The 17,318-nt window shown below is 42.5% G+C and overlaps 1 protein-coding gene across 4 annotated transcripts; it reads left to right on the top strand.

Moving 5' to 3' along the window:
* Nucleotides 1–2: 2 nt before the first annotated feature.
* nbr1a (NBR1 autophagy cargo receptor a) lies at nucleotides 3–16,844 on the top strand. 4 transcript variants are annotated; one of them, XM_054749367.2, is made up of 22 exons: nucleotides 3–235; nucleotides 560–622; nucleotides 1,111–1,129; nucleotides 1,210–1,232; nucleotides 1,405–1,587; nucleotides 1,744–1,821; nucleotides 2,292–2,515; nucleotides 2,628–2,747; nucleotides 2,992–3,291; nucleotides 3,647–3,806; nucleotides 4,181–4,429; nucleotides 6,018–6,137; nucleotides 6,776–6,851; nucleotides 7,589–7,702; nucleotides 9,978–10,151; nucleotides 10,222–10,392; nucleotides 10,474–10,622; nucleotides 11,195–11,622; nucleotides 11,720–11,805; nucleotides 12,103–12,190; nucleotides 12,365–12,464; nucleotides 16,428–16,844. In XM_054749367.2, exons 1-22 carry the CDS (start codon nucleotides 134–136, stop codon nucleotides 16,614–16,616), a joined length of 3,216 nt encoding a protein of 1,071 aa, XP_054605342.1. In that variant the 5' UTR covers nucleotides 3–133; the 3' UTR covers nucleotides 16,617–16,844. The 4 variants fall into 4 exon arrangements, with proteins under 4 accessions (XP_054605342.1, XP_015818160.1, XP_015818164.1 ...); XM_015962674.3 differs by having other exon boundaries at nucleotides 4–235; nucleotides 9,975–10,151; XM_015962678.3 differs by lacking the exon at nucleotides 2,992–3,291 and having other exon boundaries at nucleotides 4–235; nucleotides 9,975–10,151.
* The last annotated feature ends 474 nt before the right edge of the window (nucleotides 16,845–17,318 follow it).

A 17,318-nucleotide genomic window follows, 5' to 3' on the forward strand; every position in this document is an offset into this window, starting at 1 on the left:
CGCGAGACGCCACTGTTATTTTCTCGACGCAGCTGACGATGTAAACAAGAAACGGCAGTCTAGAGCTAAACAGGGATCATACTGTCCGCTATCGTCGCAAATGGTTTCAGTTAAAAAAGCGTAGAAGGCTGTCATGGGGCTCCCAGTCACTATCAAGGTCAACTTCCGCGGGAATGTAAAGAGGTTTTTGGCTCAGGATTTGGACAAATTGGAGTGGGAGTCCGTCGAAGCCTGGGTAAGCGGCTGCTGGCTAAAAGCTGGCGCAGTTTGGTGAAAAGCAGGCCCAGACACGGCCTAGATGCGCGAGCAGCAGCGCACCTGAAGGACAATCGATACTGTCAACGGGATATGCGGAAATACCCGATTTTTCCAAGAGCTGCGGGAAATAATACGTTTAGTTTGGGCTTCTACGTTTATTTTTACACATATATTTCTATTTTCGATGTATTTTTTTTCCTGTGAAGGCCTTCTATTATTGATGTCACAGTCCGTCTGATGAATGATCGATTTAATACCATATAGGTAAATCTGACCCGAACTCTTCGACATTATATTTCAGATCAAAGCATCGTTTGGGATCAACTACTTTCAAGTCAAATACTTTGATGAAGATAATGAAGAGGTGAGATGCTTTTAAAATACAGTATGACCACTAGTCAGGAAGTATTAGACTTTATTTTTAAATAAATTGTTACAAATATTTATTTAAAATGTGTTTTAATTTTCAAATAATTAACAATTCTTTTATATCTTATTAGATTGCTATTACTCGTTTCTTAACTTAAAACAATGTGTTTTAATTGGGTTTAAGTTTGTTTATAAAATAGTTTGAAAACTAATTCTGACAGAAGAGCTTTGAATGCCAATTATTCACTCAAATCAATCAGCAGTGTTTACCTAATCAGTTGTGCTTTGTCAGTCTCAATTCGTAAAGAAACTTGTGACCATAGCTGTCCAAAAAAGATTGTGACATTTATAAAGCAATTTATTTTTGAATGTAAGAAATGGAAACGGCAATGATAAGACAAAAATGGGCCAGTGGCGAAAGTTTTGCATTTAAAAAGATGACATAATTAATTAATCATGATTTTATTTATCTTCTTGCTTCAGATTTGCATAAACAGTCAAGGTAAGAAAACATAGTTTGGGATTATTTTGGCATGTCCTACAGAATATGTAGGTTTTCATTTGTTTTTGTTTGCTTTTCAGATGAATATGAAGAAGCCATCAAGGTAAGGTGACCCTAGTGTCATTTAGTTGGTTGCCATGCAACTAATTTGTCATTAGTGACTCAAAAGACAAAGGAGCATGCTTATCGAGATGTAGCCAAATCTAAACAACACGTTCCTCTCTTGTGTGTTTTTCCTTTTATAACTTTTATGTGATGTTATTGCATCTCCACAGAGCGCAGAGAAGCAGGGGAACCAGTTACACATGAACGTGTATAAGATGAAAGGACAGGCCTGTGGAGGTCCTCTGAAGACAGAAGTGAAGGAGCTTAAAGGAGACCTCCGCCCTGCTCCCCCTTACCCATCAAGAGTCAAAACTGTGGAAAAAGGCACTCAAGTCACCCCAGAGCGTGAAACTGTAAGGAAACAACACATTTTAGTTATTTGTTGCTTTGTGTGCAATTTTTAAATTTTATTTAATAGTATTTTTACTTCTAAGTAGGACAAATCGTCTTGGCAATTTCTGTCTCGGCGTGTTGTTTCATTGACATACGTATGATGTATTTATGTACAGGTAGCGGTAAAAGACAACAAAGGGAACAGGCCCGAAGATGAGCCTCCTCCTATGTGGTTCAGGTCGTACATGGAAAAGGTTAGAGCACACTGAAAGAGCAAGTCAACCCCTACCAGAGTCTTACTCCACTCCCACTTCATGTTTGAAAAATGCAACAAATGCTGTTGCCTGGCAGACCGAGAGGGCGGAGCTGCTAACAAATACACAGGCTCACGACAGCATTGTGACATCATAACGTACCAGTTTACATCATAGCATACCTCTTAGCCAATAGCGGTGGCAGATTTAAATTAGAATACAGTGCAGAGTTTTTACCTGACAACGGCACAACACTGCCAGTTTTAGGCAGAACATTTAAATTTTAACTAAGATGCGCTGAAGTGCCAAATTATTGACGACACGTGTCTGCAGCACGATTAGACACTCGTTTATTTAGTTTATCAGCAAAAAATGTTTATTTGGGGGTGACTTGCTCTTTAAATAAAACAGTTCCTGTGAGTTAATGTGTTTAGCTTCTGCTAAAGCTAACAAGTCTTTTGTTATGGTAGTTTAAGGATGAAGTTGTAAAGGAGGTAGTGGAGAAGATGTGCAACGACTTCTCCGGGCAGTGCTGTACCCACAAATCCTCAGATGGACTCCATGAGGTTGGCGGTGCTTGCGGAGGTCTTGTGGAACCCGGATTGGGCCCCTCTGCTTCGAATGGATCGCTTGGCTACACCCCAAACTGCAGCACCTGCAACAAACTGACCTCTGAAGGGGCTTATAAATGCAGGTAGGCATGAAAGACTTCCAAGAAAACAACATGATGTAGCATTTTGTATTATAAGGGGTAGATTTTTATTAGCATGCATCATGTTTTCATACATTCTGTCTTTTCCTGGCAGTGTGTGTCCTTCCTGCATCCTCTGTGAGATGTGCAGACACAGCCACGACCCCAGTCACAGCCTCGTAAGAACCAAGACACCTCTCTCCATTCCTGAGCATGGAATGTCAGGAGAGTTTAGGTAAACTTTAAACTGAGGATCATCTGTCTACTTCTTGTTGTAATTTAAAGTTGTTGCCTTTTGGTTGTCACATCTTCACTAATAAAGAAAAACATGATTATAAATCAAGTCAAGGCAGGATTGCAATTTATTCTAGCAGCTAGATTACTGAGTGGGGATGTGGTTTTTTTTTTTGTGTTTTTGTTTTGAAAAATAAACTTTTGATAGTCAACAAATAGGTGTTCCTGATGACATTTCAAACCAGGTTCCCGAGGCGAGGAGACAGGACTGTGCGCAAGGCCGAGCGACAGCGCCTCAAAGCTGAAAGAAGGCAGCTGAGAGCAGAAGTGAAGGAAATCAAGAAGAAGCTAAGACTGGAGAAGAGGGGGCTGCAGTGGAGTGGACCCTCTACCTCAGGCACAGCCACCTTGACAAACATGGCCTCAGCCTCCATCCAGGTCCCAGCCATGTCACCTGCTGCTGCCTCAGAAACAGCCTCAGGGCCCTCCACAGTCCCAGGTCCCATCTCAGCCCCGGTCCCTGACCCCCAGGCCTCCAGTCCAGAGTAAGCGCCACCTTGGAAGGGCGTCCGACAGTGCTGGGTACTTCTAACCCAGCATGGATGCAAAGTTTTTTTTTCCCCAAGAAAACTAATCAGAATCTTTGTAATCTAGTTTGTATGAGTATCGCTGGCTGCTCTGGGGTGGTGGCAAATTTTGGAACTACCTCAATGTGAAAACTGCTGCTGCTGCATAGATTTTCTTTAAAAACAAAAAATGAAAAAATTCTTTTGAGCTGCAAAAAAAAAAAAGAAAAATCTGGGGGTCCTGCTTTTTTTTTATTCATAGAGAAACAAAAGAGATGCGTGTAATAAGAAGCCAGGGCTTTTTTTCAACAATGCTCTGTACACTTGAAACTAGGGGTCCCGGGGTCTCGCACTCGTCCTTGGTGCCCACTATGGCTGCCTTGTTTCTGGATGAAAATCTGCCTGATGGCACCCGTCTGGAGCCTGGTACCAAGTTCATCAAATACTGGAAGATGAAGAACTCGGGCACAATCAGCTGGACCTCAGAGACCAAGGTACCCCTCCCACTCATCGAGAGGCCAGGCTCCACTCTATCCCCCCCACCCCACCCCCCCGCTTTACCTCCACTCAGTCTCCAACCAACTTATTTCCTTTTCTTATCCACTAACAGCTAAGATTACGTTTCCAACCTTATACTTCTAATGCCCTTTGTGTCAGATATCTTTGTGACTGAATTCAGTTAAACCAGTTCTGTTATTTGAGTTTCAAAGTCTTTGTCATTGTCTGGGTGGACACATGAGTGTGGCCTCCTCACTCGATTTATTTATTTTTTCCAGTTGTGTGATCCTGGTTGCATGCTCTCTGTCTTTGTGCCTTTTTCGCATGTGTATTCCTATTTTGTGTTTTGTGTATGTGTGCGTGCACACAGCTAGTGTTCATGTGGGGGAACCTCAGCCTGGCGTCAGAGGAGAGGAGGGAGGTGCCGGTGCCCCTGCTGCTTCCTGGACAAGTGGGAGTGGTCAGTGTGGCCTTTGTTGCACCTGTGATGGAGGGAACGTACACCTCCCACTGGCGGCTGGCGCACTGTGGGTGTCAGTTCGGCCCCCGGGTCTGGTGCAGCATTGTGGTCGATCCTGGGAACAACCGCGCCACTCTCAGGCACCAAAGCAAACGATTGGCAAGTCCAGTGACACCAACTACAGCTACAAGTATTCATGTCTAGATAGATACATATATAGTTATAAATGAGCTACATATGATCTTTTCTGTGTTAACTGTTCTCTTTACATGTGTTTTTTGACACACTTTAATTTTGTTTAAATCAGGGATGCACCGATGTGAAAACGTAGGCCGATATCTGATATAAAAATCACTGTTCTACCCGATAACCATCATCTAAATAAGAATTATCGCAAACATTTGTGTTCAGATATTGAACCAATGTATAAAAGCAGTGTATAGAATTTTTTATTGCAGTTTTGCATGCAAACCTTTACTTATTCTTTTGTGTGGTGCAATTAAAAGTCCAACTGCTAGCTGGCAGCAGCTCAGACGGAACAACTCATGGTTACACCGGGTGTGTCGCAGAAGAGTTTTTCAATTAAGATCAGTCTAAACAAGTGCAAATATTGTCTATTAGTATTGCAATATATTGTATCCTCTCTTACTCATTTACATATATATATATATATATATATGTGTACATGTATATATATGAGTGTATATACTCGTATATAATGCCATCACTGCGTCATAACCCCTCACCCTCAGGAACAGATACACAAATGGCAATGGGATGAAAGAAGAAATCTGTTGTTATAATGGGGTCGGTTTTACTTAGACTGATACTGATGTTTAAAAAATTTACTAACATCAGTCGATATTGATGATAATGTTGGTATATCGTGCATCCCTACTTTAAATTAGTCTTTAATCATTTTAATTTTAGGGAAATTTTCAAACAAAAGCAAAATCTGCTTTGTGCTTCTGTGATATACATTTCCTTCTCCACAATGTATGTCACAAAAGGCTAAAGTGTAATTGTAGCCCTCAGATAACTTTCTATTTGAATGAATAATTAACAGCACCGATGCGGCAATTAGGATTTAAGAGCTAAAGGAAATAAACATCATTTAAGGTAGTGTATGTTCTTATTTTGTTTTCTGCATCTCTCTAGTATCTGCACAAGAGTCTCTGTACTTAGATCTCAACATGAATTAGAACAGGGCTTCCTACACTGGTATCTCACTGGGCTGCAACAGAGGCACAAAACTGCCAGACCATATCAGATTTTTAATTTGGAATCACAACAGTTGTTTGTATGGCACTTCTGCAAAAGGTTTTCTATGCTCAGGTCCCACGAGGCCCAACTACAAACAAATAACAACTTTGGTAACATTTAATTTATTTTTGATGTCAAACTTGCTTTGCAGAAGCATCCCAAACCCTCCCATCTTTGTTTCACTTTCAGACTGAGAAGCTGAATTAAAATGGTTCAAGTGAACTTTTTTAAGAGGATATTTTTCTTGATCAACATTTCAGTGACTCAAGCAGGAGGAGGTCGAGAGCCCTGGTGAAGATTTGATGCGTTTTGGGAACTCCCTCGTGTTTATTTGTTGCCCAGTGAGATTCTGGGAAGTTAAAAATCTCTTTAAAATAAGAGTAATTGAAACTCTTTGGTATTTTGAGGATGCTAGAATGTAAGTGGGAATGTTTGATTGGACTTTGTAGTGACGCTACTGACGCCCTTCCTGTTTGTGCTTTAGAAGGAGGAAGTGAAGCCAGTGGAGAAGGAGGTAAGAACCAGGGACAGTGGCTGTGCCTTCACTGTAGACCTCCCCCATGAAGACTACTACTTTCCATCAGTCGACCTGCTGACTGCACAGGTGCACACTCGGAGAGCCCAGACACCTTTTAACATCAGATTTTAGTCTTGTTTTATTCCACCGTTTAAGAAAGAATGTGCACCTCAGTTGGAGGCACACAGTTTAGCTATGCAGCACATGTAAGTGGTGCAGTTTCCCTCTCCAAACTGGTTGTCACAAGCCTTTTATTATATTTCTAAATTTCACAAATGTGGATAAAGTTGAGTTTTATTTCAAAACAAGCAGCCGCATGTTCTACTCCTCTTTGTTGCACTCAAAAGCTAGTGTTTGTGTTGTTTCTGACTTTCTTCCTGGCTCATGGTGGCATTCAGATCACCATGAGCAGGAACACGTCATTCTGTGTCCTAACACCATCTGTTGTTTTTAGCCCCACAGTCATGAACACGTGACTTTTAATGTTGTGTTTGCCCAACAGGTTCAGATTTTTGATCATGTGAGAAAAGACTGAAATCAATTGTCCAACCAGACTTGTCTTCAACACTCTTGATCCTTGAACTGTTCCTCCAGCTACAGATTTGCTAATTTTTTCAGTTTAATATTGGATTACTTCTTTTTCTATTGCAGTACTGTGAAAAATTAGTTTTACGTTTGAATATCAGATTAATATTAAGTGTCTCTTTTCTGTTTTATCATCTTAGGATCTACTGTCTTTTGAACTGCTGGACATTAATATTGTACAAGAGTTGGAAAAGGTTCCCAACAACACTCCTGTGGGTGAGTCACGCCTGATGCTTCAAACTTTAGTGGCATGAGATTTCACCTGAGCCGCTGGTTTATTATTATTATTATTATTTTTATTACTACCGTAATTTCCGGACAATAGAGCGCACCTCAATATAAACCGCACCGGGCTAAAAGCCGCAGATATCTACTGAATTGAAACGTAGTTTAACTGAACGTAACTGAACTGATCAGTAGCAAACAAAACAGAAAAGTTATTGATTAGTTTATTCATCGTCCTCCTGCGCACTGAAACCACTGAAGTCATCTTCATCAGTGTCGGAGTTGAACAGCCTCAGAAGAGCTTCGTCACATACCTTTTCTGTGGCGGTGTCAGTGTCGCTCTCCGTGTTGCTGTCATCATCCCGGGGTGAAGCTGGGAAAACAAGCAGCGCCGTTTTACTGTGAATAAAATCCTCCTGGGCGCTTTCCGTAGCACTCCTTCAACCATTCCTTCATTAGACTTTCCAGCATCCATCCTTTCTGGTTGACTAAAGCCGCACCTCATTATAAGCCGCGTGGTTCAAAGCGTGGGAAAAAGTAGCGGCTTATAGTCCGGAAAATACGGTATTATTATTATTTAGTTTGCTGCCTCCTTCCCTCTAAATCTCTTAAGAGCCAAATAGGAGAAGCTGGTGCTGTGCTTCATCTTTTCCAACGTTATTCTCACCTGTAGAGATCATTTTCACATGTTGGCACATAAAGCGAGTCGTGCTGGTGTTTATTTCTAGACTTGACTCCCTGCATATCGCCTCTTCCCCACGATGCACCGGTGTTGGAGAAGTCCGTTGTTACACCAATGAAAGAAGACCCCCCTGAGACCACGGGAGTCAGAAAACTTTTTGGTGAGTCTTGCAGCACAACTCAGGAGTGTTTCTTTGAATAGTTGAAATAAGATCCTTGAAGGGGAGCTGACCCCATTTCTTACCAAGATCATCTGAGAAAAAACTGATTTAAAATAGTTTTGGTCAAATGAATATAACGGGCAAAAGGTAAGTAAATTGTATTTATATAGATAGCACTTAACACAGACAGAGAATCATAAAGTGCTTCACATAGATTCAAACAAAGTCATAAAATCAAAATGATCTCAAAACAGAAATAGATTAACATAAGACAAAATAAAGTCATAAAATGTCATAAACAGATGAAAGATGATTTCAAATTTGAGTTAAAAATAGGAAAATAAAAAGATTTAGGTAAAAGCTGCTATAATAAAAGGGTCTGTTATTTTAAGTGTCCAGTATGTAAATCCTTGTAAGGATAAAGAAAGTTCATTCCAAAGTCAGGGTGCAACAATCTGGAAGCAGTGATCACCTCGACTTTTATATCTGGTCTTTGGAACTTCTAGAACACGTGTCAGACACAAGGCCACATCTGGCCCGCGGAGCATTTTTATGTGGCCCGCGAGAAAAATGTCAAAAATATATTAAAATTGACCCGCCGGCTGATTTTACCGCAAATACTACAACTCCCACGATGCTTTGAGGCATTAGCACAGAGACGAAGCGCCCCCTCCTTTGTGTTTTTTCCAGCGTCTGCTGCCGGTGTCTGCAGCTCCGCTGTCTCTGACAAACTAAACACTCCTCTCACTCAGCGCCGAGTTCACTCAGCTACTTGCCGACGTTGAAGCCCAGAAACGGAGATTTTAACTGCTCAGTAATGTGTTCACGACTGAAACAGAAAGTTTTCCAACTAACTTCCAGACAGAGCTGATCTAACTCCAGCGAGCAGCGACACGCTCAAACCAGCATGACTCTGTGGCTGCTGTCGTTTTTATTTTTCCTCCCCGACACACAACAACGTGGTCAAGCTGCTCAGTCTCCATGTTCATCAGCACAAACCTATGTGAGCACCTGTTGTCATCTAATGTTGTCATTATTATGATGAAGATGAACAAAGCAACAGGAGTCTCCTCCTCAGCTCAGATCAACCCCATGATGCAGGTATCTGGCTGGAACAGGTGAGCATCACAGTAAACCAGTGGAGCAAACTGAGCTTTACATATGTTGGTTTTATGCTCTTTTTCTGCTCCAAAACATGAAAGTTAACAGGTGACATATTGCATTTTCATTTAAGATAAAGTTATATTTTTATTTTGTTGTTGGCCCGTGAGAAAAGATTTAACCTACAGTAAACAGGAAGTGGAAAGGCTGCAGATAGAAGAATAGAATAGAAAATCCCTTTATTGTTCCTCAGTGGGGAAAGCTAGATGTCACAGCAGCGATGACACTTATTACAGGAGAAAAAAAGGAGAATAAAAATAAGAAAAATGAATAAACAAGAAAACATAAATCCTGAATAGATTTAAAAAATGTACCACAAGTAATGAATACCACTGATGCATTTTATTTAAAATTGACTTGCTCGTGTGTAATTTGGTTATTCCACATTCAGTGTTAATGCAAAAATAAGTTTGTTTCCAAATTAAAAGGTTCAAAATTGCATATATTTATGTTTATTTATTTGGCAGACGCTTTTATCCAAAACGACGTACAATTTTTTTAACCTATAGGGCATATGATCTGTAGGGGAAACCGGAGAACCCAGAGGAAACCCACACATGCATGGGAAGAACACGCAACTCCACGCAGAAAGGCTGCAACCAAGTTTCGAACCTGCAACCTTCGTGCTGCGAGGCAACAGTGCTAACAACTGTGCCACCATGCATATATGTTGATACGTAAAGAAAATGTGCAAATTTGCCATCACTTTTTCAAAAAATATTAAGTTTGGCCCGCGACTCCGTCCCAGATTTTCATTTCAGCCCAGTGTGAATTTGATTTTGACACCCATGTTCTAGAAGGTTCTGGCGGGTGGACCTGAGGGCTCTGGTTGGAGCATAAGGCTTTAACTGTTCAGTAATATAGGGAGGATTCTAAAACGAACTCTAAAGTTAATGGGCAACCAGTGCAGAGACATTAGAATAGGAGTGAAAAACACTATCAGCTCCCTTTCACACTGTTTTATCTGCAGATATGTGCTGGTGATGGGATATTAAAGTTGGGGCAGGTTTGAGGATTTGTTAAGTGAATGAATAAAGAGTAATTACTGTTTTACGTGTTAGTTTTTGTTCTGATAGGAAACTGAATCTGTGTCCTGCTTTATTTCTCTGAGGAGTGAAACTGAGGCAGCAGGAGGTGTTGGAGTCTGTGACCCAAGAGGACGAGAAGGAGGAGGAGATCAGCGGAGCTCAGTTCCTGTGTGAGACGGTCATCCGCTCCCTCACTCTGGAGGAAGCCCCCGACCACAGACCGCTACGCAGAGCCCAACATGGCAGCCACAAACAGAAAAGTGAGGCGCCATCATGACTCGGCCTTTGTGGCTAAAATATTCCATGTTTACATTTTCCATCTATTTGCAGGCGTGTCCCGCGACCCAAGCTTCTGTTCAGAGAAAACGGCTGATTCGGAGGACGCTGAGAAGGAAAAAGTGAGACAGGAGGAGATGAATGCCGATCGAGTTGAGAGTTTAGCGCCACCTATGAACAGAAGCCCCAGCCAAAACATGGAGGAAGAGGACGAACCCACGCCAGGTTAGCGAAGAGCGTACAGATCCACGGTGGGTCTGTGGTGGTTCTGCTCCACTGCATTTACATTCTGCTCATTTCTGCCAGTTGTTCTGCTGGAACCAGAGAAACAGAACCTGAACGCCGGTTTGCAGCACGACAACAAGGACAAAGAAGTTTTGCGTACGATGCAAAACATGAAGCCAACTAATGAGCAGAAGCAGGAGGGAGGAGCTAGAGGAGAAGACTGGGACGAGGTTAGTTTGCACCTTACAGGAAGCTCCCGAGAGTTCAGCTGTAACAAAAATAATGTTTGCATCTGCAGACAGATTCACATTTTTACAAATGACCTTTAAAGTAAGTGGATGAACACAAAGTACAATTTTGCTGAATCTTTCATAGATAGTAGCAGGACGTTTGGACCAAAGCTGAGAGGAGATCAGTTGGACTGAAGGGGGAGGAGGTGGTTATTTCCCAGTAATGAAACAGGCTTAACCTTTGTTGTCTCTTTGCAAAAAAACCGGAAAAGCAAGTGGTGTCACTTATTTACATTTCACTTTTCACAAAGCCAAGATACGACCCAGACAACTCCCATCATTTCTCAACATGAGACTGGTTTGAATATCTGGCATGAACGGCAGTAGGTGGAAAGCCTTCCTTCATGGAGTTGTAGACCTTTAGCATTTTTTAGGATTATATCGAATTTGTCAAAATAATAGATGTTTTTTGTTTGGGAAAAATTCAGTTAAGTGATTATGGGATGATGTTCTCAACTCATGAAAGACAGCATAGTCCTATAATAAAGTCCACGCCCCTGCTTGTGTTTCAGGTCAGCAGCCAGACGTCCTCGGTCTCCTCCGGCGATGATTACATCATTGTCCTCCCAGACTGCTTTGACACCAGCCGACCTCTGGGGGAGTCCATGTACAGCTCTGCCATGTCGCAGCCTGAGACTGTTGCTGCCGGGACCTCGACCGACCCTGACCCGGAGCAGGAGAAGGAGAAGGAGGAGACTTGCGACTCTGAGCCGTGCAGGGAAGCGCCGCTGACGGAGAGGAAAGAGGAGACGGAGACCATTGCTGTGGAGGAGTCACTGGAGAACACCTGGCCCCCGCACGTCTCTCTCATCCACAGCAGTGTGAACCAAATGCTGTGCGCTTCCCAAACACTCGATGCTGTGACTCTTACCCCTGAAGTGGTGTCCCTGCCTGTCGTACCTCAGCCCCTGCACCCCCCACCCACCCTCTACTCACCTAGGTTAGACAGGATTCTTCCAGATTTGAGTGGTTTCTCCTTTTTTATCCTCTCCTTTCAAAATTAGTTCTACAACATTTAATGTTGTAATTCTCTCCAGGTCTGAGGCCCTGTACCTGGCGGAGGATCCCAGTCCTCCTGCCTGTGAATCTTACGAGCCGCACCAACCCAGAGTTCATCTAAACGGTGGGTTTAACCGTCTCTGACCTCGTTACAGAAGTATGGGATGTCCTGGTGTAGTCCCAGATGTAAAATCAACGTTTGAACTTCAGCGTTGATGCAGATTTTACACTAGCCTCACTGTCTTTATGTGGCTTAACAGTTCCCTACTTTTAGAGCCATCAGCTCGATTGAGAAAACAATTTTTTTTTTCATTTTAGGAAAAGAGGCTGCCTCAGGATTTGTTCCTTCAGCATAAAATCCACCGTTCTCACCTAATGTGATATTTTTGTGTGTTATTCCCTTTTTCTGTCTGCTCTGCAGTATCGTCTGGTCTGTCGAGATCAGCAGGCTCAGCATCCAGTGCCTTTGAGACCTACAATCCCAGACCGAGCAAAGCGCTGCAGCCAAGGTGCAAAACAGCAGAGTAACGCCCTTCTGTGCTTCTCTTCAGTCCTTTTCTGTGCTGTAGCTTCCCTCTAATGTGTTGTGCTGCTTTCAGTATCACTTTTCTGGCCTCACAACTTGATCTGATAACTTCAGGTTTAACTAGTATAATCAGTGAGCATGACTCTGTTTGCAACAGAGGCCAAGGAGGCATCACAGAGGGATTTGTCAAAGGGGCCCTTTCTGTAGCTGCATCTGCTTACAAGGCTCTCTTCACTGGACCAAACTGTTCCATACAGGTACATGATGCAGCAGTGCAGCAGCATATTAAACATAAACCCCACATTTGTTTTGATTGTGTCGAAGCACCCCCTCCCAATAATGTGCAGTTAATGGAGAAATGCAGCAGCAAAACATTCACCCACACAGGGCAAAACATTTCAGCAGGAGGGCATGTGAAATATGAACAATTTTTGACATTTTGTTTAATTATTTGCACAAGCTTATGTACTAAAATGCACAGATGTTTCATATTTAGTGTAGTTTGATAGGAGCTTTTCTATGGAGGTTTTCACTTTTACATCATGCATGTTAAGAGTAGGAAAGTTCTGCTGATTCTAAAGTTTGTGTGTCTGTTTTTCGCTCGGTGCCATGGGCGCGTAACGGCAAACATCTGGGATTTTTAAATCCACCTTTACCCGCTTACGTGTGAAATCCAACACTATAACCTAACGGCTCTCAAACACGGACTCTCCTAACACCAGTTCCCTAAAGATTAATAGCAAAACTTGTAACTTTCCCTTGAATGTTCAGTCCAGCAGCACGATTTATGAAGAGAAGTGTAACGTGAACGTATTTACTAAACCTTTTTATGTGTGAGAAAGCAGCAGGTCTTCTGAGTGATGGTCACACTGTGACATCTCTGCTCTAACAAGCACACACACCAAAACACTGACATGCCAACAAAAGACCAGACTCAGCACAACTCTGTTCAGTGATTTAAACAGCAAAAATTAAATGCATGTCATCATACTCTACTTGGATTTGCAACAAAACAGATTTGGATCAGATTTTCTTCGATACGTACAAGGCAGTCGTGGAATCTGTATCTTCAGTACCCGTTTTGGTTGCTCCATATCAAAATTCTTGCATCAGCTCGTCATGCATTGCTGGGAACTGGGTCTTGTGGAAATGCAACGACTGGTTCTGCTGGTTCTACTGGCTCCAGGCTCGAGTTAATGATTCATTTTGCTGTAGAAGCCGGGGAGGGACTTAGAAGAAATATGAATTATGAACGATTACCTACTTTATATCATAGAACAGGATCAGATGGTCACATTTATGGATTTGGAGGTTATTTAAAGAGCAAGTAACCCTCTACTGGAGTCTTACTCCACCCACACTTCCTCTTTGAGCGCCTGCAGGAGGTGTTGTCTGGCGGACCAAGAGAGGCACTGAGGCAGTGACTGACAGCAGCTCTTGGCTGTATTGTTTTTTGTCGCCTTGCGAGTTTTCGAGCCAGCTGAAGGCATGGCCGTGATCTGGCAGCAGCAAAGTTCAGTGCAGCCACGTAGTACGGTACAGGCAATGTCACTGGGCACATCGTAGCTATTAGCAATGACTGATTCAGTGTAGAGCAGAGTTTCAATCTGAAGAGATGGTTTTAGGTTTCATTTTAAAATTTTAAATAAGAAGCACTAAAATGCTAATATAGTGACTACACATGTCTACAGCAATATTAAACACGCATTTATACAGTTCATCAGCAACAAAAGTTGATTTTGGGGTGACTCGCACTTTAAACTATGTACCCCAGCTGCTGAGACATCCATCAGTCATCTCAGATCAACACAATATCAGAACTGCTCCTGGGTACAAGATCCATCCATCCATCCATTTTCAACCGCTTATCCGGAGTCGGGTCGCAGGGTCAGTAGCCTAGGTCGAGAGGCCCGGACTTCCCTCTCCCCAGCTACGTAGACCAGCTCCTCCGAAGGAATACAGAGTCGTTCCCTGGCCAGCGGAAAGACAAGGTCCCTCCAACGTGTCCTGGGTCTTCCTTTAGGTCTCAGCTGGACGTATCCGGAAAACCTCATCCTAACCAGATGCCCGTGCCACCTCAACTGGCTCCTCTCGATGTGGGGGAGCAGCGGGTCTACTCCGAGCCTTTCCCGGATTACCAAGTTTCTCACCCTATCTCTAAGGGAGAGCCCAGACGCCCTGCGGAGAAAACTAATTTCAGCCGCTCGTGTCTGTGATCTCGTTTTTTCAGTCACTACCCAAAGCTCGTGACTTAGGAGAGGGTTGGAACGTAGATCGGCCGGTAAATCGAGCACTTTGCCTTCTGGCTCAGCTCTCTCTTCACCATGACAGATCGGTACAACACCCGCATCACTGCAGACAAAGCACCAATCCGCCTATCGATCCTGTGCTCCATCTTTCCCTCACTCGTGAACAAGACCCTGACATACTTAAACTCCTCCTTTTGGGGCAGGACCTCATCCCTGACCTGGAGAAGGCATTCTACCCTTTTCTGAGACAAGACCATGGACTCAGATTTAGAGGAGCTGATTTTTATCCCAGCTACTTCACACTCGGCTGAGAACTGCTCTAGCAAAAGCCGGAGATCATGTTCTGATGAAGCCAACAGGACCACATCATCTGCAAAAAGCAGAGACCTGATCCTTAGACCCCTCAACACTTTGGCTGCACCTAGAAATCCTGTCATAAAAGTAATGAACAGTATAAGATCCAGTGCTGTTTAATCTCAGAGGCAAGTCGTTCATATTTTGATTTGGTGTCTCTGAACTCTTGTTAATTTCTTTTAAAAAGGTGCAGTTCACTAGCCTGGCCTGCCAGACTCCTCCTCTGTTTAATTCTGCACAGAGAAAGGGTCTGGGAACTCTTCTATTCAAATAACCCCACCCCCTCTGAATTCTAACCGAGCCAATCAGCGCTGAGTAGCGTTCATCACACACCATTACGTCAAGTTGGTCATAAACATGGCGACTGAAGCAGAGTTTCCTGCGGCTCTTTCCTTTGTTCTAAATGACTCGGATACGTCTTTAAAACAACAAGTAGAAGCACTAAAAGCCTTGTTTCTAAAGAAAAATGTTTGTGCTGTCGCCAGACACCATTTTTGATTACAGCTAAAAAACTACAGCGTCGCGGACGTCACACAGCGACGTTCAGTTTCTCATAAACAACGAAGACAGCGGCGGAGTTCGCTGCAGCTCTTTCCTCTGTTCTAAATGACTTGAATGTCATTAAAACCACAAGTAGAAGTGCCAAAAGCATTTCTTCTATATATATATATATATATATATATATATATATATATATATATATATATATATATATATATATATATATATATATATATAAACGTTTGCACCATTGCCAGATGCCTTTTTTTTTTTTTTTTTACTACAGCTAAAAAACTACAGCATCACGCGATACAGTCGGCATTTCCGTCTTTTTTCTGATTGGTTACTTTTGAGCTGCCAAGTCCCGCCCCTCATGTGCCTCTCTGCCTGTGAGTTACCAGACTCTTTCTCTGTGAGTCTGGCAGGCCAGGCTAGCAGTTCTCCACCATTGTCCCTCTCCTGATAAACTAAACTCCTCATAACTAGATATAAATGGATGAGAGAGGGCTGTTAAAATTAATATTTGATAGTAAAGAAATAGACCTTTAACTTGACTGGCCACCCATCCCTATGTCCAACAGATGCTTTAGCAACCAGCAAGTAAATGTGGTTAAAGTGCAGAAGCAGATCTTGTAGAGAAGCTGACCTCAAACTTCTGTTTGTTTCAGTTCTGCAGAGGTGACACAACAACCTTTATTACACTTTTCAGAACTGCATTCAAGCTCTAAAAGCCAAACATGCATTGTTCTGTGTGATGACTTTCACAATGTCTGGTATTTTCCCACCTGACAGGAACGTTGTGTCATTATCAGGACTTTGGCTGTCGTGCTGTGATGTCATGGAAATATTTATCTTGAAGCTCTAAATTTAATCCACGTTTGCTCTGGTGAGCATCCATGGACATGACTTGCTGTTCATTTTCAGTCAAAGCCAATCACAGCATCAGGGCGGGCACAAATTCTTAATACGTTATCTTACATTGAAAAGGCAACGAGAGAAGAAACAAAGGACTAAGTGCAATAAAATTACTCAGATTACAACAAACTTCTAATTATTTTAAAACTATTCTCCCCATTTTTCACTTGTATCTTCTCCCGTTTTGTATTTCTGTTCCAGCGAGGCATCGACCCAGCCACCCGGCAGGACCCTTCCATGATGGCCGTCCTGATGGAGATGGGCTTTAAAGATCAGCGGCTCAACCTGCAGCTGCTGAGGAAGCACAACTACAGCCTGCTGCACACCGTCAACGAGCTGGTGCAGATGGCGGAGGAGAGCCAGAACGAAGCCGTTGATGCTCTGAACTGAAACGAGCGAAAACGCCTCACATGAAGGATCTAAAACTTGATTTTTAAATAATATTAGAGTTTAACTTTTAGTTCGATGTTTTTCCTCCAAAGCATAGATGGGAAATTGGGATCAACACTACAGCTATATATCTCCAAACTACAGAACAAAAATGTAAAAATAGCATAGATTTCAGAGGAAAAGAGTATTAACGAAAGGCTTCTCTTGCCTTTTAGCTCTTTGTTAAAGTTAACCATATATTAAACTACGACTTGTAGATTATTGTAGATAGTGGTTACTTTGTTTACATCAGCCCCGGCGCTTTACGTTTTGGTTCGTCGATCAGAAACGGACATATCAGAGAGACAAAAGTGCATCTGAGCTCCTCATCTCTGTGTTTGTACAGCTGTTGTTGCTGCTTCCTCTGCGCTGTGAAATGATTTATTTACACACAAGTGAGAAGGAAAGTTGCTGAATGTCTTAAAGAGCCAGCTCTGATGTACAGTGATGATGTTGAAGTTGCATGATTATTCTGAGTGTTATGGAACAGAGTGCAGTAATGAGAAAAGCAGATACTTAGGACTTTTTTTTTTTCTCCTTTTAATTATCGTAGTGAAATTTGCCTAACAATGCAATCGATTTCTGTATCAGAGTACTGTTATTTTAGACGTTTTGACATGTGGAATGTAAACCAAACTGTCCAAAGAACGGATCACTACTCAG

Source organism: Nothobranchius furzeri, chromosome 16 (genome assembly GCF_043380555.1).
Source record: "Nothobranchius furzeri strain GRZ-AD chromosome 16, NfurGRZ-RIMD1, whole genome shotgun sequence".
Taxonomy (NCBI): Eukaryota; Metazoa; Chordata; class Actinopteri; order Cyprinodontiformes; family Nothobranchiidae; genus Nothobranchius; species Nothobranchius furzeri.